Source organism: Odontesthes bonariensis, chromosome 9, assembly GCF_027942865.1.
Source record: "Odontesthes bonariensis isolate fOdoBon6 chromosome 9, fOdoBon6.hap1, whole genome shotgun sequence".
Taxonomy (NCBI): domain Eukaryota; kingdom Metazoa; phylum Chordata; class Actinopteri; order Atheriniformes; family Atherinopsidae; genus Odontesthes; species Odontesthes bonariensis.
The window spans coordinates 12344604-12365704 of record NC_134514.1 but is presented as its reverse complement, the minus strand read 5'-3'; the positions used below and the strand labels follow the sequence as shown (position 1 = coordinate 12365704).

The window sequence follows — 21101 nt, the reverse complement described above, 5'->3', positions numbered from 1 at the left end:
ATTAAAATAAATATAATTATTTAGAAGGGCTGTATGCAAATATTGTACATGGTTTGCGTGTGCAGGGCAGGGGCAGCGCGAGCACGTTGGGGTGTTTAGTTGCCTTTTTTAATTACTGGAGAGTCTGCACGCGCGTTCTATCCGCGGGAATCAGCATCATGTTTCATGTTCAAGCCTTCCCCTCCCATTTATTATAATGTGAGCTGAGCCCGCTCACGCCCGTGCAGGGAATAGACTGTTCTATTTTCAAGTTGCAATGAGCACTTATCCGGACACCGCGCGGGCACGACGCTTTGATGTGAAAGGAAGAATCTGTTTTCTTGTTGATTTCTATCCATTTCGGACTGAACACGAATGCAGATGCAGACACGTTCACGTCCCGTGCTTGCTGTGTGTAAACGAACCGAACACTTGCTTTACATTCCAGTTTTCCCTTTTTTGACAAACAGTTTCAAATGTGCTTTCACGCTTATCTCCTCTGCAACTGTAACCTATTTCGTCTCGCCGTCATATCGTGCATTTCCACAGAGGCGCGCACACTGTGGTTATCAACTCACTATTAAATATATTTTAAGAATTGTTTTTTGTTTGTTTTATCTTTTTTCATGGACTCAAATTCCTCCTCCATATCAGAGTGGCCTGAATTTGAATTAAATTCCCGGACTGAGAAAATGGCCCACCCCGGCCCTGGACACAGGTCTGACACCTGAGAGTGTCAGACCTCTCCTTCTACTGTTGGCTGAAGCCTCATCAGAAATGGTCTCTATGAAACTGTGGCCGTCAAGAACTATTCTTCAGGAAGGGAAACGAGGAGAAAAGTCTGAGTTGTGCCAAATGACACTAGAACTTGGCCGAAAATCAGCGGCTACAGTAGCCTAGCAAGCCAGACCCGTACAGCAAAAAGCTGTACAAGGGTCTAGTGACGCTGGATAGCAGTGTGGGCGGGATAAACGGCTGTCTGTCAAGTTCAACGCCACGCAATAGGATGGCGCAACAACCAATCAGAGCGATGAAGAAGTTTTACGTAGTCAACGCTACGGAATGTACATTGTGGTCAGTAGTCTACGGCCTGAAAAGCTGATTTCTCTTAAGCTCTAAACTCTGTAAACTTTAGCAACATTTGAAACATTTTCAGGCGAGAAAGTAGTCGTTTAGATCCCCAAGGTGTTGAAAATCTGACAAAATACCGGCTATTTACAATTTTGTTCCCACGAATTCGGCGCTGCTAAAAATAGCCGCAGTGAGCAACGCACTTCCGGTTTGCCGTTTTGACTACTCTCGTCCCGTTAACGGAATTTGACCGTTCAAATGCCTTACCGGAGAGTTTTGTCAGCTCTGAGACGAAGATCGGCCCGCTGTCTTTGGTACATCATGCTCGCAATTGACTGGGGATTGCTCTCAGATGTAAGTTTACTTCGTTTCCCTATAAATCTAAAGAGAGTTTTTTTTTTTACCTCTCTCTGGAACTACACACTGAAACGTCGCACCTCTGTCGTCACTAGGTAGCCCTGCCTCCGACCCCGCTCCTCACGATTTGATTGGCTCGATTAAGTTTTGATTTGGAACCTTACAAAACGACTACAAGTGACTAGACTAGCCCCGGAGCAAATTCCATTTGCGGCCGCTAGGGGCGTCTAGATTTCTAGGCTATGGCAACAGGTCTTACAGAGCGAATCATTCGAATTTTAAACTTTCGGTTCAAATCGCCACGAATATTTACCGAAGCCGTCAGGAGAGATGCAATACAGTTGGTGTCTAGAGCCATGCGATGAATTCACTGCAATTTGAATTATGTCGATAACTACGGACCCATAGAATGCAGAGCTGGTGAAAATGTCAATCCAAACAACTTCAAATCAGTATTGTACACCAAATTGTTTTTTTATTCACATTTATGTCAGGAGAAACCAAATATATCCTCATTTTAATATGAGCTCCTGTTTGTCTGAAAGTTATACAAAGATGTCATTTTAATACACTTTAAATTAAAAGACACAAGACAAAACAATTTAGAGTACTTCAAAAGAGCAGCAACAATCTGAACTTCTTACAAAACACTGAAAATATTACAAGGTTACATTAAAATGTACGACTGACCACAATGCAGCCCTCCCTGTGGAGGCTCCTACGCCTTTGTAATGTAGCCCTCCTTGATGAGGAAATCATAGATTTTTCGTGTCTTGTTGACGTCGATCTTGATCAGCGCTCGGGCCTGCGCCAGCCGCAGCCCACCCTGCCGCCTGCACTCGTTGAGTAAGGCCTGCTTGTACTCCAGGTAAGCCCCGGGCACCAGCCGCACCACCTGACATAGCTACACAACACACACACATAATGATTAGGAACAGATAGTGGCATTTAAAACATGCACGGTGTCTTAATTAAGGCCTCGGTATGCAATGGAAGCTCGAGTGCTCGTCGGATAATCGGCTACTCCCGATTCAGTCTGTGAGAAGCTGCTTCGGTTTATCTTTACGAGTACAACAGTGTGAATCATCCCAAAAGCCTTCAATGACAGACTGTGTTTATTTGTGCTGTTTGTACAAAGAAACACTACAAAGACAGGCTACAGACACAGTGGGCCACAGTTCTGAGGAAAAAGCTGCAGCAGCACTGCTCTGTGATTGTTTGTGGTGCACCAACTCTGCCTGCACATTTGTGTAAACACATTTTATTCTGGCTGCTCAGAAGTGGCAGCTTTCCACACAAAACTGACTGCGGTAAATTCTGAGCAAACCAGTGGAATATATCAATTCTAACACCGACCCGTAAGACCCTTAAAACACACCTCCGACCACATGAAATAATTGAATGATGTATTCCCGGTTGAAGACATCCACACTGACTTTTGAAGCATTTTTCTACACTGGTTTGGATGCTGTGCTGCTGGTGCTTTTTAACATCTGTTATGATGTGTAACCGTGGAAACGGGGAAGTTATTTGCATGTGGGAGCAGCTGACTGTGCATCTTAGGAACCAGGTGATGCCTGGGACCACCAGAGTGGGACCCCTGGTCAAGATGAGTTGGGGAGATATCCAGGATGCTGAGTAGCAGCGGGGCGGAGGAAGGAGGAGGAGGTTTGAACCCTTTCTTCCCTCAATCGTCACAGGATGGGAGGGATCACTGGCAGATAGGACAGATCGACTTGAGGCCCTGACAAGGTAGCATCGGGAATGTCGGGATGCAGTGTTGTTTGTTTCACCTAAACGTGGCAAAAGGAACGACTCCAACATCTCTCTGCCCGGGTTCCAGACTACACAGAGGAACGGGGACAGAGAGGTAACAGTGGAAGAGGGGGTGCTGCGATGCTTGCTGGCGCCAGATGTTGTGCTCCTGGACATGACATGACACGGAGAGAAATGGTCTCTGCAACTGAGAAGCTGAACTACTGGCTGTGAGCGACCATGATGTCTACAGAAAGGAAGGGAAACGTGTCTCTCAATCCTACACTTTCTAAAAGTTTGTCAACTGATATCTTTTTTTCATTGTCCATCTATAACAGTAATCTATACTGTAGCAATATCATAATATTTGGGGAGTATTGCTTTAGGCTACACCATGCAGGAATTACAAACATAAAGACAGGATTTGGATGATGTATACGACTGAGAATGCATCCTCATGACTTCATTTAAAATCTCATTTCAGAGTTTTGTGGAAATACAACACTTTTCTTGGTCTTACGTTAGTAAATCTCTTCCGTAACAGATGTTGCAGAGACTGACCTTGAGCACAAGGACAGAGTGCACGCAGCAAATAAGGCCACTTACTTGAGCTGTACTGGCAGCATTACACTTTTCACATGGAGGCGACACCTGCTAGTATTCATTTCCCTTTCAAGGAAAAGCAGGCATACACAGAGCAGCTGGGAAGACTGGCGAGTGCTCCATCTCATGAGACTTGCTTGCGTGCATGAATCAAAAACATGGCTACCCGCCTCCAAGATTAAATAAATTCAACGATATCTATTTTTCAAGAGACGATAATCATATAAAAAATAATTCATGATAACGATTTTATCGCACCATCAATAGAAAACTTGAAAAACACCATCCTAGATGTTATAGCATTTACTCCCCGATATTTTTATTGTTGCCATGGAGACATGGGTATCTGCAACTCTGGTCAATTCTTTTGTCTTTCACATCAGAAGCAATGCGAGGTCGGAGGGAGAATTAGCAAAGCTAATTTTCCTTCTGAAACAACTTTTAGATGTCATTAGAGAAAGACAATGTGAAAGAACCGTAAATATATGGAGAGCGAAATAAAAATGTATTTATGTTTAAGCTTATTTAATTTTTAAGCTAACCCCGAGTCAGAGGCTCCAACTTTAAAAGACAAATTCACCTTGAAACTTTTGTCTTAAGTGGCAAGTGAAATAGTTCCAGGCTGGTGCATTTGTCAGGTAGAGTTTGAACCTTTGTGAAGTCATCAAAAACATCACGTGAAGCATACAAAGTGGTGGCTGTACCTCTTTCTCCCGCTCGTTGAGCTTCTCTGTTCCCGGAAGTCCGGTCAGGTTGAGAGGAGGAGCGCTTCGTCTACCAGTCGCTGTGCAGCAGAAATTCAACAACAGTGAGAAGCAGCAAAATAAATGTGTATTCATGAACCTATTTTCTGAGTATTTATGGAAGTGTCTGCGCTTATGTGGCAGCGCCTGGGGCCATGCCAAGACAACAGAAGATGGAACACAGAAAGGCAGACAGAGAGAAAAAAATTGTACCTGACACTGTGATAGTTGTGACAGCTGGAGTGACGCCAGCGTCTCTGTAATCGGAGAGAAAAGCGTTATTATCTTTGCTGCCTTGTTTATACAGACACAGACGAGCTTTGTTGACTATTTTCTCTCCAGAAAGTCATCCAAAAAAGATGAATCATCTTGTTTGAAATGCTTTTTTCCTAAGGTGGAACTTGGATAACACCCAAAGAAAATGCCCTTGATAAAAACAAAACCAGAGCAGCAGCACATTAAAAAGGCTAAAAACACAGTGGAGGCTGAGGTGGAAATGGGATGCATGGTAATACAAATGACTGCTTGGCATAACAGAGGTCATCATCTCTGTTTATTACGTGCTGAGCAACACGCAGGAAGTTTGGAGCCTCACATTGCAGCCTGCTTGCTGAGCCACTGCTGACAGGCTCTGCCATCCTGGATGTACTGCAGCACGTCGAACAGCATGGTCCTCTTCCTGCGCTCGTCCTCACGCATTCGCTTCACCCGCTCATACACCTTGGCACCTGATGCCACGACGCAGACAGGTAGACACATGCGTAAGAAAAAAGGATCTGAATTAGAGCTGTGACCAGAAACTTCATTTTTCATTGGAATACCAGAAAACAATCAAAAATGCATTTTTTACATGTCGCACAGCTTTGATTTGTTAGACCAACAGTCCAAAAAAGGAAGCATCTAATCATCTCTGCTCTGCTGCAGCAGCACTTAAAAAACATTTAAAAGTGTGAATATAAACACGTCCTCCTGCTTATTCATGCGACTATGAATTGAAGTTTTACTGAAACAAGGAGAAAAAAGGTCAAACTCGACTCACTGCAGAAAGACTTGATCCCCGCTTTCCTGTACTCCTGCAGCCTGCGGATCTCTCTCCTCAGCTCAAACTCCACTGCAAAGACAAAGAGATGAAGGCAGTTAAATGCAAACCTGCTCACGTAGCTTCCTCAACAGTCCCAAGCGCTCTCACAGCTGCAGCTCAACACTTCATCCAGCACAACGAATGCATATTCAGAGGCACTCAGACGGTCTTATGAGAGCCATAAAAACAACGGCAGATTGTGATGACCAACATCCACTAATTTTGTGAAATGTTTGTGATGTTCCTAAGATTCCTGAATTGTACACAGTAGGGAAGCGTTATGCTATTATGTCAGAGGTGCGGCGATGGGCTCTGATGGGCAATATTATAACGCAACATCTGCGGGAAAGGGGCTTTTTAACACCTATGAAAAGAAGCAGAACTAGTTTTCAAAGCCATTTCATGTCAGTTTTAATCATTCATGCATTCAAACACAGAAATTCTCTTAGAAAAACATATCATATCCTTTCAGGCTACAACATGCTACCCAAGTCCAGGCAGTCTGGCAAGATCTTGTCAAATTAATTCTATGTGTGTTTGTAAATGTTGCACACACTGCATGTAAACCTGCCATGTGTACTCAGCCAAATACTAACGTGCGTGACTTTCGATGAATTTGTCGTGTTCAGTGGGTCCAACCACTCTGGCAAATCTCCTCATGACGTCATACAGCTCCTGCACTTCCTTTGGGTAGCATCGCTCCAGCACTAACAGAGAGAGACGGGAGAGGAGTGAGTGGGTAGCAGATATTAGAACTCAGAAACATGAAAGAAAAATCCACCTCATGGATAGTTCAGTCTGTGTAGTAGTGTGTAGTGTAGGTCTCCAACAAAATAAACACTGAATCAACACAGGGTTTATGTTCATATAAACCAGTAACATGATGAAAACATTTCAAGTCTGAGCCTCCCTGGTCAAGGCTTTTGTTACTGAGAAAAAAAACACAATTACCATTAACCTCCATCATTTTGGGATGGTTGCGAGTTAAGTTACAGAAATTCTTGGCAAGGGTTGTATTTCATTAACTTTATAAATACTGCATCACGATAACACTCAAAGGTGACAGTCAACAGGAACAGTGGATCTGAAATCTGGAAGAACAAAAACATAAAAACGGTTGTTGAAGATCAAAGCCCTGGAAAAGGACTCCGGGGAGATTTAGCGGACTCTGGAGGGTTTTGTGAATAGTTACGACTGCACAGCAACATTTGCACCTCCATCAAAGAGTCATCGGAATGAAACCTTTCCTGCGTGCTGCTACACTAACATCACAGCCGCTCTGTGGATGTGCTGCTGATAGGATCTTTTGAGGCTGCTGCATGGAAACATTTTTCCTGTAGCAACCAAATAGTTATGGCAACGGTATGGTTATGGCAACGGTATGGTTATGGCCCATAGGATGGGGGAATGTGTAATGTAACTGTATTTATTCATTGTCAGAGCATGTAATTTTTTTGCAATAGTTACTGATATACGTGTTGGGAAATAACTTTTTTTTCTCTCATGTTAAGTTATTAGGAACAGCTTCAGGTTGTCTGAAGTTACCCACTGCACTAAGACAGATGACAACCTGACACCTAAAACCCTCCCTGGTCCTGAGGTCAGGACTAGGAAGAGAAATATATATATATATATATATATATATATATTAGTGGTGGGCCGTTATCGGCGTTAACGTGCTGCGATAATTTGAGAGTCTTATCGGGCGATGTAAAAAATATCGCCGTTAATCTATTCTCAAAGTTGGGTTGGGAACTGGGTCAAAATAGGTAAGCAAACTGTGATGACTTTTACCTTAATATTTTTGCTTGGGTGTTGGCCGATGTACTTTGTCTGCTGTTAGGTGTGATGAAAACAGAAGAACGCCACTTTGCAGAAGCCTGTGCTAGGCAGTTTATGGAGGTCGCTAATCTGTGGGGGATAGTTGACAAAATCTGCTCTGTTGGAACAGACAGCGCTCCTAATATGGTGGCCGCAGGGAGGATACTGCCCTTCGAGCATCTGCCGTGTGTTGCACATGTTGTACAGAGAGCGATTGTAATGTCACTGCGAGAAGGGGTTTTTGATGCTACTTGCCAAGTGTCGACAAATGGTGGGACATTTCAAACACAGTCCGGCCAACGCAGACGAGCTGAAAGTCCAGCAAACCTCCCTTGGGAAAGTTCAGAAGCCGCTCGTGCAAGATGTTCCAACACGGTGGAATTCCACCCTCGAGATGATCAAGCGCGTGTGGCGCAACAGAGACGCACTGCACACAACGCTATCTCAACAGCAGCACCACCTGGCGCTCCCAACAAGTGCTGAATATGAGAAGTTGGCGAAGCTAGAGAAACTGCTGGAGCCATGCATGTGAATAAGCTGGTCTGCCTGCTGCGTGTACACCAAGAGCGACCTCGCTGGAGAAGCTTCGCTTGAGAATTTGCTTTGGTAGCTTTGGTAGCTCGTGACGTCACATTTAGAATGTTAAATTCTTAAAGGCCCCCCGGCTGTGCAGCACCCCCGCGACAAAAAAACATGAGGAAAGAGAGGGCAGGGACACGAATAAACGTTTTGTTATTTACAATTTGTTATACAAGATATACATCACGTTACAAATGATGTAAAACTACATTAGGTACACCTGAGAAGAGCAGGAATAGCAGAGGCAGCTGTGAAAAAGAAACTAAATTCGAAATAAAATCCGAAATAAATCAGAAATAAAACTTAATTGCAGTGAGAAAGGTATGCGTGGGGTTACTACACTATTGTATTGAAGCACTCGACACGGCAATTGCAACAGTCTGAGGATTAAATGACTATTGTTTGGATAGGAACCAAAGTTTACACGTCTGTTTCCGTGAACCCCGCGGATTGCCGGACCCCTGAATGAGCCATTTTAATCTAGATTAATTTCTAGATTTCAGTGAGATTAATCTAGATTAAAAAAATTAATCTATGCCCACCACTAATATATATATATATATATATATATATATAAAACTGCACTGTTAAACATTAATAACTCTGTGGTGAAAACTGTTCCTTGTACTATTTGGTGATTAGTTTTATTTTTTTCTAAAACAATTATCGAACACAAGCGGAGGATAAAAACAGGGAAAAAAAGAAACCAGAGCCAACTTCATGGAGCTCATGATTTACAGTGTTTCCCACAGGAAATTGCTTAGTCAAGGTGGTGAGTCGTCGGCCGGTACTTGGAATAGGACGGGGGCTGTTAGAGCAATAACAAAGCTGTTTAAGAGCTGTAACACTTTTTTATTTACGTTATTAACTATTTACATTAACAACCAGTAGGTGTCGCAATTCAATGTTATCAATGCTATCTTTTAAAGCTGCGGTCGGCAACTTTTTTTTAGTCATATTAGCTTGAACTGTCATGGGATTCTGGAAGTAGAATATTAAATAGGCTGTTTAGGAAAAATAACGAAATCTGTAGCTCCCTCTGAAGCCTGTAATCATGCTTGCAAAAACCGAGCGCTCCCGGCTGTTTTTAACCAATCAAGTTAGGGTGGAGGAATCCTACCTGTCAATCACAGCTTTTTTTTGGGAACGTTGGCAAGGCGGCAGTGCGAGTGTGCTTAGGCGACCGCCTTGACTATAATGCACTGCGGGAAACACTGATTTATGACGTATAAATGCAATTAGTAAGAGCTCGAAGAGTACAACAAGAAATAAAAATGTTGAACTCAATAAAAGACCCAGCAACTTTGGGGCATCAAAACACATCTCTGTGCCTGAGAATGTCACGGTGGAGCTCGCCACACCTAACTCGCTCAACAAGCATGCACACTCTGAGGCTTGTTGTGTTGGTCTGAAAGCATCGGACGTGTTGCTGAGTAACACACAAGTGTCGAAGCCAGAGAGCGGAGCTGCCGCATGTGTGCTGGTCAAGTTCCATCATCACACTACAGCATGTGAGCGCCAATTAGCAGCTTCCATCTCAGGCTGAACACACAAAAGAGCGGACACACAGTTGTGCCGTTCATATCTCCAAGGAGACCGAGTGCTCCACCTCTGTGTGATTTCATACCTGCATACAAACAACTGATCAGCTGGTCATTCTGCCTCCAGCAGCACTGAGACATGACACTGTGAGCCTCCTGGGTTCAGATACAGCTTCCATCATTGCATGTGACACGCACAAGAACACACACACACACCCACCCTTTGTCAGTCTCCATGACAACCAGTCTGCAGCTCCACAGCCACTCCGAGTTCTCTTTTGTCTTGAAAGACTGGAGCGATAAGGGAGAGGAGGGGAAAAGGGAGGAGGGCTAACTGGAGGCTGAGGGGAAACATAAATAAAACATGAGAAGAGAACTCTTCAACTCCCAAACCACAGACGGCGTCACGTGGAGGTGTCAAAGTGGGCCGGGTGGTCGCACGTAGTTACGAAATACTATAATTGGACAAATCTCTGGCAGCCCTCGCCATCTAATGAAAAACCCACAAGATGCAAAGAATTATATTACTGACCTCTCTGAAATCCAACCTGTAACAGGTGGATCGATAAACCGAGCCACATTTCAGTCATTACGGCAGCAAAGCTCATCAAATGAGGACCGCGGTTACACTGTGGAGGTGAGTGTGTAACAGACTATTCGTAGCACCGATCGTAAATGCAAGCCGCGACAGTTGCCACACTCGAGCAACCCCACAGGCCACAGAGGTTAACCGTGGTTATTACAGCGAGGTTGTTTGTGTGCATCCATAGAAACGCTCTGCAGCGATTTGGCAGCTAGATATGAGATGTCTCCCCAAGCTGCTATGAATACTGTCACAGCCGAGCCCGTGAGCGTTTTTAGTGTGTGGGGGGGAACTCACTCTGGAATTTCCGCAGGTTGATCAATCCATGGTCTCGGATGATCCTGAAAGAGAAAAAAAAAATGTAAATATTTTATTTATAATCGGATTGTTGAGGCTGTTGAGATTAGCTAAAAATCAACTGAATACTGTGTGATAATTCTATCACTATGGTGTTATTCAGCTTAACTGTGTTATATGGACATAGGGGTCCACACGTTTCACCTCCATGTTTCTATGAGGGTCGGTAAAAAATAAAAGTAACACTTCCCTAAGCAAAGCAATGCAAGGCAGTTCAGCTGCACCCTAAACTACTGCACATCCTCCGACTATTTTAAACAGCTGAACAAAACGTCACAGAAACGATTTCACAATTTCTAAGAAGGTCAAAGCATGTCTTAAATACAATGGAAAACTGCTCAGTATCTGCCAAGAATTTCTGTCAAAGTGCGTGGAATTAGTATTTCTGGATCGTCTCTCCATAAAACAGCCAGGTACGGTAAGCCCAACAATTAGTTATCATTCACCACCGTATGTGGTACAAACTGGTTTTATACACAGCAGCTGGTGATATTAAAACATCAGCCAGCATTTAGAAGCACAGTTGCCAACCGCAATCTTGACCGCAACTCAAAACAGGACAGAGGTCACTATTCACAAACGCCAACTAAAAAAAAAAAAAAATGAACACATTAAACAACACCCACAGTCTGACATCAGCATTTGTAAGATCTTGACCAGTAACGAGCTGGTGGTGCGCCGTAACCAGTTTCTGTGTCCCAGAAACGGAAACAAATATATTCAAGATTGAGAACTGGCTTTGAGATAGTAGTGAAACTGTATCAGTGGAGAAGGGGTGGCATGGAAACATCGCAGTCGGTGTTTGGAAAACCTCCATAAAAGAAGTTCAGGACTTTTTAGTATCACTTTAGTATCACTTTGAGATAAGTGAATGCAGGGCTCCTAAAAACTTGACATGCCCTTAAATGTGAGCTCTGAGGATCAGTGGCAAAGCTCAAGGTCTGATCCTGGAAGCGTCTCTGACGAGTTAGCAACCATAAAACATGAGCACGGCTGGAGGTTGGAGCTGGAACATGCCTTCCCAGCCAGACATGCCATTCCACCATGCTCTGGAGGCACAAACTCTTTAAAGTTGATTTAGTGAAGGATGCACTGAAGCTAGGGCCGTCTTTGAACTGCCAAGAGTGACAACAAGCAGGCAGATGGTGGGAGAAATTCCCAATTTCGTTATCTATTAATTTCTTAAATCTTCTATTAATCACAACACCAGGATACAGAGAAATAACAAAATAATGACAGCTTGACGCACACAGTAAAATCTTCGAACTGCCTACTTTTAAAGAACTTAATAATTCTGTAGCAGTACTGCAGTAAGTTTCTGCTTGATAAGTGCATAATCATTTTAGATGATGCTTGCAACACTTGAGTTCTTTCGACCAGCCCATTTAACTCAATGAGTGCAGGCAGAACAACAGAGACAGAGAAGCTGAAACAAACCTGAACGCTGCAACACTTAAACAGCCAGACTGTTAGATGAGCTCTGTGAAGCCTCTCTAAAGACAGCATTATGCTCGAGGCATTGGTCATTGCATTTATAACAGCGCCGGAGGCATGTTGGACTTGCTTTAGTCTATATCCTAAAACAGTAAGCATTACTTCTGAGAAAATGACATCGCTTCAAAGCAGGAAGGACACCAGAAGAAGGCACAGATGGTACTTTGTTCATGCATTAATGTAACTACACAGTTCCAACTCATCTGCTTTACTTTTAAGCAGTATTCAATGTTTTAGAAACACCTACGATAACTGTGCCTCTATGTTTCGTCGATAATAAAAGACCTGCTTGCACGCATCACGCCGCTGTTCTAATTTGTCAAATGCGGCACAACCGGTGCCACAAGCACTAGATATTGTGATGACAATTTTACAGTTCTTAATCTTGTCAAGAGTGAGCTTTAATGAGGCTTGAGTTGAGGGAAAAGTGAGGACAATGCTGCGTGCGATATGCAAAACAATGAATTATATTATATTACACTTTGCAACCACAGGGAGGATGTTCTGTTTGCCAGCCTAAAACTGGGCAAAGTGTCAAACATTTTGGCTTGTGCACTGCTCACTGGGAGAAAGACACATTTAGGTTTTCAGAGCTTTTAAGTTCAACCTGAATGACTATGCGCAGCTTGTAATGAGAGCTCGAGTAAAACCCTTAAATGTGCAAATCATGGTCTGCGGCTGACTCTGTGACAGTCCAAGCCTGTCAGGACTCGGCCGTGCTTTGAAAGTGCTTTAGGCAAAATAACACTGAAGGCACAAATACATCAGCACAGTGAATTACTTAATATCAGAAGGGGACAGAAATGGATTTATTTTCTGCCTTAGAAATTTTAATCAAGCAGGAAATACATTTTATTCAACCTGAAAGCTTTAAAAGTATCTTTGGGAATTAAGGCCCCAGAAGGCCGATGCAGAAGCTTATGATGCCACCTGCTGACAGTCTGGGGTTATTGCAGGATGTTAAATATATTTTTCATCATTTGATGAATAACAAAAAATAAAAAAAAGCACCTACTTCTTTCTTCTTTGTCTCTCCTTTAATCTTGAATGATATATATCAACAACAGCCAGTTTGAGTGCTGTGAAAGAAGCAAACGCCACACAGTTAGTCGGCATTATAGATCAGTGTTGTCATCTGGTTGTCGATAAAACACAAGAAAAGAAGAATCTATTAAAGACTCGACTTACCCCTTAGGATGTCTGAGTCATCATCCACAAAATCAATGTCTTTCAAATCCCATTCTGCGTAGTTGTCAAACTCCTAAAAGAGAATGAAAAATCATTTTCAGAATCTGCCAGTTCGATCCAAGTTCACATGAAGCCGATCAATGATAAGCAATTCATGAGAAAAGCAAAAGAGAGGATGAGTCCAACTGCGGGGCAGCAACAAAGGCATGAGTCAGATTTTTAAACTAATAATGACCCCTCTCGTGGCCGTTCTGTTGATTAATTCATGCTGACAGGCCATGGTAGCAGACGCACTAATGTGCCCCCTCACCTCCATGAAGTCTGCTCTGGCCGGCATGTATCCCGCCATGTCCCGAGACAGCACAGAGTCAAACGTGGGCCGAGGGGGATCATCAGAGGCTGTGGCATCCGAAGAATACATGCAAAAACAAAACATGACACGGTGAAAATGTAAAACTACTTATTCTCTAAGTGTAAAAGGTTAACAGTCAGAGGTGTGGTGGTTCTGTCTTGTGACAGCAAAACCTTTGCCAAGCTCTCAAACACTGCGGCAGATGGAGTTCTAAAGCCTGCCAGGAGCCGCGGCAACTTTCTGACAAACCAGCTGCTTCGGTCCAACTGTCAGGCTGCAAGTCGGATTTCACTTCAGTTTTTTGTTTTTTCCCTGAATACCAATCTCTCTTTTGGCTGCTCTGGAGGCTTATAATCAACACTGCAATCATTATTATTTGAGAGCCTCTATAAAACCATGTTCAAACAAAGCACTGTTTGAAAATAACAACCAAAACATGTCATCGCTTATAAAATCCATTTGAGAGTTTAAACATTTGGCTTTAAATCAAAAATCATTACCTTTGCTTTTACAGCTGGTTTGATGCAATTCGCACACATCTGTTGCATCCAATCAGAAATGGCAAAGTAATACTGGCAGACCAGTAGGAGGAGATAAAGCATGTGGGGGGTACTTACGTTTAAAAGGAATAGCTCCCTCTGCAAAGCGAGAGTCTTTTGCTTTCCGCAGGCTGAGCAGCGTGGAGGAGAAGAGAGGGTTATTGATGAAATTCTTCATATAGTGGCTCTCGCATTCCTCCTTTGTTTTAGTGCGCATCTGGTACGCCACGTCCTGCCTGAGGAAGACAAAAAGTAAACAAATGGACAGAATACGTTAGTGTGGAGAGGTATTTATGAATGAATCTTTCAGGTTGTAAATATAGTCAACCCATCAAACACTGTTGTTTCACTTGTTGTACATCTTTCATGAGAAAAATGACTGAGACGGCAAAATTAAATTTAGCCAACTAAAGCGAGTTAAAGAACAAGCGTTTACTCCAAAGACAAATAATACAATGAACCAAAAACTGAAACAACAAGCGAACAGCTGCTCTGCTCCTCAGAAGACAGGTTGGTAAGAACTTACAGTTTAAAGACTGCACTGTGAAGGTTAAGTTGAACAATCACAAACACATGTAGTGACCTTATGCTGATCCTACCACACGGATACTGTTGGCAGCCGATGCTTAATAACAACGTTTTTTCTTGTTGCTGTGAAATATTAAACTTTTAAAGACTTTTATGTGAGTGCTGACAGTTTCAATCTGGGGCCATTAAAGTTTACAGGACACCCCCCGCCCCATCAATACTCTACCAAACCTTCAGAGTAAACTTTATTAGCCACCATTCAACTGGTAAGCCTCAAAATAAGTTATTCAAACTTCCACGTCTGCTTTCTTCAGGAACTCCTGGTGAGTAACGGACAACGTTGTGTTCTCCATCTGTGGAGAAATGTCCTTCGTTGTTTCAATTTGTCGTCACGTTGTGTTACTTCATCATTTCTATCTCGTTTTATCATCTATTTTTCCACACAAACTTGTTCAAACTTACAAAATTTCTAACCCAAATTCAGCCGTTTGCTTCGTTTGACATCATAAATTCCCTAGCCTGGGAACTATAGACTCTTATTGGTCTGCCAGTCGTGATCCCAGTCTGTGATTGGTTAGCAGCCATAAAGACCAAGTGGACATCTAACAATAATATAGTTTTCATTCTGAAAAAACAAAAATGAATATTCATCATAGTTGTTTCACTTTATTGGTCGGACGTTTGAAGGAGACTCTCCACAGAGTTTTGTTGCCCCGGGCAAGCGGGCGGCCGTCACGGTTGAGCCCTGCATCAGTATATCAACTTAATGTGCCAAGTTACATTCAGGCCCATGAGACCAACAATTAATATTTAACCTTAGAACAAACAGCAGCTGTTTGTGAGCACTGTGATGCAGAGGTTCAACCCCAGGCAACGAAACTGAGATTGTGTCAGAAACCCCCTGAAACCTGACATAATGACAGCAGGGAGTGTAAGAAATAAAGGAGCAATCAGACAGACCTCTGTTCACAAAAAACAAAGTGACAAACCACTCACCAGTTCCCGAACCCGCAGTCCATAACCGCCTCCAGCAGCGCCATCTCCTCCTGCGCCGTCCATCCAGGCTCCAGCACCGGGAAGTCTGACGTCTGTGAGGAGGTGACACATGAGGATGTGTTCTGAAAGAGTGTTTCATGCAACACTAGAGAACAGCACAAATTTTTACTCACCATGATTTCATATTTGTGGTCACTCTGATGCTTCTTGTACTCAAATCCCCTGGTGAAACACTGAAATAAAACCATATGTTTGAGATGAGACAAAACCGGCAGAAACATTATTTGTTCATGTAATGGTCAGTTTTAGGATTTTGGTCCGTTTTATTTCAGTAGAAACAGAACGTCCAAAAAAAAAAATAATAATTCACATAGGACTACATGCGTTTACTACAGTTTTTCGTTACTTAGACTGAATGAAAATCAGATTTCCTTTTCAAATCTGACCTTTAGGACAGAGCACACACTCTTTTTGCAAGCAATCATGTCGGATTTGTGTGCAAACACATCATCAGCTAAATACACAGGTTGCTGAGGAAACAACTTCAGTGGCAGAACAACTATGCTGGTGATGCAGCTCATAAAGAGCAGGTTCTTTCCACTGTTGCCTGCACAGAAGTGGCCTCCCAGAGTGGCTGCAGATAGGTACATTTCATCTTCTGCCCAGGGACTACTGCTCTCCCAGCTGTTCTGAATAGCCCCCTGCTAATAGCAGCATTGATTTCTCTCACTAGGATTTAATGTTATGCGTCCCGTTGTGACACAAAAGCAACTTAAAAACGAGCATCTGGAGAATCCAGGCAACCATTGAAATCCAATTTATCAGATTGCAAATGCAGTTTTGTTGCAATTTGTATTTCGTTTTTTTGTTGTTCAGGCCATCTTAATTCGATTTGGATCTGCCAAAATCAGATTTGGCCTGGCAGCCTGAGTAAGGTCTTTATTTACCAGCATTGCAACTGATGGATGATTAATAAGATGCTTGCTAATGTGCGTATTGAAACAAGTAATATCACATAAATTAAAATAAAACCACTTAATTGTGCAAGTAACGGACTGTAAATGTTTCTTTGTTTTTCCCTGTAAATTCTTATAAAACCTCCACTTTGGTGGCAACTTTTTGTTTTACTAAATAAATAGTTTTAGAAGAGCTTCTACACTAAATTAAGTCATTGCTTGTTTTTTTTCTACAATTTCATTTAAAAAAAAGTAGCATAAGCAGCTGTTTTCTGGCTGTTAACCGTATTTTATATGATATATTTATAAATTCAGAGAATATTTCTATATACATCTCTATACTGAGCTTTGAGTCCAACATTTCAACACAATGGAACAAGGAGATTGTCCGGGATAAACTAATAATTTATCAGATATTCTCCTAATATGTTTTACCACATAAAATTGAATAAAATAGCAATCCATGGGGCTTTCTATTAGTCTTCTACTTTATATTTGTGTTGTTTTAGTGTCTCTACTCCATTTTTGCCAGATTTGTTAGTCTGAAAATAAATCAAAGCTCTAACAGTATTGTGTTTTGTCACTTACTAACCTGAAGGCACAGTAGAAAAGGTGATGGTCCACATTCTGCACACTTGATGTATGGCTCCGTTAGATATGATGAACAACCTCTGCATGGTGGCTTATCAAATGGATCATCTGAAATGGACAAGATTTAAAGTCGTGGTAAAGTAGCTGGAAAACAACAGCTAGGCTAATGCCCACTGCAAACTAATGTAGCTTTAGCTGTGCAGTCTATGTCACATTAACTGAGATTTGAGTGTTAACATCACGAAATGTTTCTAAAAAGTTTATTTTGAAAGCTACAGCGTTTGTGTCGCTGTATGCTAACGCTAATATTAGCCAAGCGAGCTAAAGCCTAGCGAAAATGAGGAATATGAAAAGATTGAGATATTCACGATCATGCCGCAGTTACTAAATGTAGGTGTGTACGATAATAATAATACTTACTTGCAAAAGAAGCTAGACGGTCCATTCTGTGAAGTTTTCGGAAAATTAAAATGAGGTTCTATGTTTGGCATCGATCTATTTTTCAAAGCCCGCAAGTAACCCTGATTAAGTCAAAGCTAGTCGAGCTCATATTCATCGATGGATATTTCTCGAGGTCTCCAGGATTTCCAATTGTCCAGTTGTTAAAAAGTATTTAAAGCTTTGGTGGTTTGCTGCCAAGCCTGCCAGTAGATATATGTATTTGGAGTAAATATAGAAAAGGTGAAAAGTCGGCAAATAAAAGATCAAAAAAAAGAAAACACAAGACAAGGGGACATCATTTCATGATCTGATAATACTTCATACCTAGCTTGAGGTGCTGCACCCATGGATGGTGCTGCAATAGTCAAGGGTCGTTTTTCACTGTCCTAGGACGCGCTCACTTTGGGCAAATGTAAATATAATTTTTATCAGTTTAATCTCTGAATTCATCTGCATCTTTGCACCACTGGTCCTCTACTTAAAAAATTGTCGAAATTTCTGTGACTTTTCCAGCAAACAAGGAATGTCTCCTGAATGTCCACGAGTAATTCATTACACCTGCCACAGACCACTGCAACAAAGTTTTCTACCTTAGACTCTCTTCTTCTTGTGTTAAATTTCTTGCAGATTGGTAGGAAGGACTACTTTACACATGCACAAAATCAAACAAAAAAGCAACAACAAAACAAAGCTACATTCTCATGAAATAGTTTGAGGCATATAAACACACGTTATTCTTTATTTAAGCATCCGTGTACTATACGTGCAATCTCTAGCCAGAATTATTTGTCAGATTGAAGAAATGTCTTCCTTGTGGTGCAGGGTTTCGGTCCTCCAGGGGCCAAGTGTAATGAGGGAATAAGACTGTTGAGATTAAAAATGTCTTGCACTAAGTGTAGCAATGTATGCATGAGGTATGTTTGTATGTGCTTGTGGTGGTAAACTAAAGGTAACAGTTCAAATGCCTGTATTCTTTGTAGCCATGTTATCATTGCATCTTGCAGCTATTTTGTATGCAGTTTTTTTTCTCACTGGCTAAAAGTAGATTTATTGACAAGTCTTGATATTAGGTTTATTGATTGAAAATTGATTTAACTTAATAAGGAAATAAAAGGAAATAACGACTTGGCTTTATATAATCAAAAGAAATGCGGTTTATTTTCCTAAATACTTATCTTTATAATTTTAAGAAACAGAGGGCAGAAACACCTTAAGCAAAGCATGTTTTTTTTCTTTTTATTCTTCTGAATTTAAACGTTTCCACGAGGCTTCAGGAAAAATGTGACTGCGGTCATTCTACATCTTACCACACGGTGTTGATCTTGCACCATTTCCTAAATAAAAAACAATGTGCATCTTGGAAGTCTTTGTCTTCCTCTCAGCACAGGCCAACACCTGAGCTTTGTATGTGCACCATGTGCGGCTGAGCAGAGGAAAGACACAGATGATAAAAAACTGCACTTAACAACATAACACCGCATGCTGTTTTTTGTCCTCCACAAAGTTCCTCCAGGAGTGCTGCTTACCCTAAAAATGGCCTAAAAACATCTCACTTTAATATAATATGCAATAAATATCCACAAGACCTGATATTTTCCAGCCCCCATGTCCAGCTTTGGCCCCTGAATATAATAACTACTCCAGCAACTCAAGGACGCCCCAGTGGCTGCACATTAGGGGACCTGGCAAACAAATATCTATCAACCCAGATACATAAAGCTGCAGCTCTGTGTGCGTCAAACCCACTAAATGTTAGAGCGAAAAAAAAAAAAATGTTTTTCAGATCTGAGTGAAATGACCCTCTGATTCAGTGCAGATGTGGCAGTAGAAACAGTGCTGATTCTCTCTGATGTTAATCTATGCCTATCACCTTTCTGCAGTTACCACTTGCAGCATTTGTGTAGGAATGTAATCCCTCTCACATTTGGACTTCACCCTTTTTGACACCAAAAAATTATAAATTTTTTAACTCTAAGATGCTAAAACTAAAGAATTCAGAGCAAATACTCTAGTGTTGGCTTTAGTGCTGGATTAAATCTGAATGTTCTCCCTTTTCTCTTGCTACCCTGAGCTTTCTCTGTGAGGACGATCCACAGTGACAAGTGTGTTCAGTAGCAGCGTAGCCTCCGTCCCGTCTCCTGACCCTCTGGGGCTGCATTAGACCTCGAGCGAGAGACTCAGTCAGCACGAGAGCCCAGAGCATCGCAGATCCATGAGTAATAAAGTGGCCGCCCGACAGACTGTGCACAAAGTAGGAACAGTGGCACTTCCCCTCTCTGTGGAATTTCCAGCTCACTGCTAGAACAGTTTGTTTAACAATCCTGTGAGAGCGTTATAATTTATTTATCTTTGAAGAGGAACTTCTCATTTCCGTGTGACAGTTTGCACTTTAAGTGGTTTGTAGATAAAGCCAAGTTTCACCCTGTACCCTAACATCAGCTGCTTCTTTTGTTCCTGCAGGATGCACATTTTATGATCAAAACTATATGCACACATAAACGTTTGACATCGGAGCATCTTGTTCCAAAAAGTAAAAATATGTTGCTATAACTGTCTCCACTCCTCCGGGATGTCTCTCTAAAAAGGTGCGCCATAAATACTTTATTCTGTTTATCAAAACATGTTTTGTGCTGTGTAAATGGTTATAAAACACAAAGTAATCAGTGTGATTATTTCCATTTTTTTCAATAGTAACAACACATAAAAGCCTTGTTTGGAGTGTTTTTAAAAAATTTACACGTTTAAAAAATGTTTTTATCTTTGTGCCTGGTACAGGATTTAGCTTGTTAACAGTTGTCATATTTTTCATTTTATAACATGTCAGATGTTTTCGGTGGGTGTTAGATCTAGTTTACAAGCGGGCCAGTGTAGCACTCATACTTTAGAGCTATGCTGATGTTGTTGGCACTGTCATGCTGAAATAAGCAAGGCATTTCCTAAGACAGACTCTGTCCTCGCAGCATAGGCAGCTCTTAAGCCTGTATGTATTATTTACCATTAATGGTACCTTCACCATTATTATAACCCCATATTACAATGGATACTGACTTGGGCTATGTGCTGACAATAAGCCAGGTGAATCCTCTCTTCTTCAGCCAAGTGATGCCAGCAAACACAGTTATTTATTTGTTTTGTTTAGTTTTTTAAAAGAAAATTTCATATATTGGTTAATCAGACCACAGGAGAGTGCTCCACTTCCTGGAACCATGTAGTTACTTCCATCACAGAATCACAGTTTTAATGCCTGTTTGCCTCTTTTTATGTACGGTTTGGATTTTCAAAAAATTTTCAGTCTTTCTGAAAGACTCTTTCAGAACAGCTGTTTAACAAAACAGTAATTAAGAAAGAAGTAAAAAAACCATCAGGATGTTTTCAGGTGTCTTTCTTTTGTGGACCAAAACCAGAACTTAAAAAAATAATCTTGAAACTTGAAAGACAGGATAAGTGCAGTGATTTAGACTGCATCAAATAGATGGTAGCATAAAGGATGGAGCTAAGATTGGGTGTTTTTCTTGTTTGTTTTTTTAATTCGCATACAGACTAAAA

At 41.7% G+C, this 21101-nt stretch overlaps 1 protein-coding gene across 1 annotated transcript; it reads right to left on the bottom strand.

Moving 5' to 3' along the window:
• Window positions 1-1860: 1860 nt before the first annotated feature.
• On the bottom strand, window positions 1861-17651 carry tada2a (transcriptional adaptor 2A). The gene is made up of 15 exons (XM_075473150.1): window positions 17535-17651; window positions 17116-17222; window positions 15741-15800; window positions 15568-15659; window positions 14122-14279; window positions 13463-13551; window positions 13153-13225; window positions 12980-13043; window positions 10411-10454; window positions 6186-6296; window positions 5548-5619; window positions 5104-5236; window positions 4722-4765; window positions 4470-4549; window positions 1861-2311 (listed from the first exon to the last, which is right to left on the bottom strand). Exons 1-15 carry the CDS (start codon window positions 17557-17559, stop codon window positions 2126-2128), a joined length of 1338 nt encoding a protein of 445 aa, XP_075329265.1. The 5' UTR covers window positions 17560-17651; the 3' UTR covers window positions 1861-2125.
• Window positions 17652-21101: the final 3450 nt, after the last annotated feature.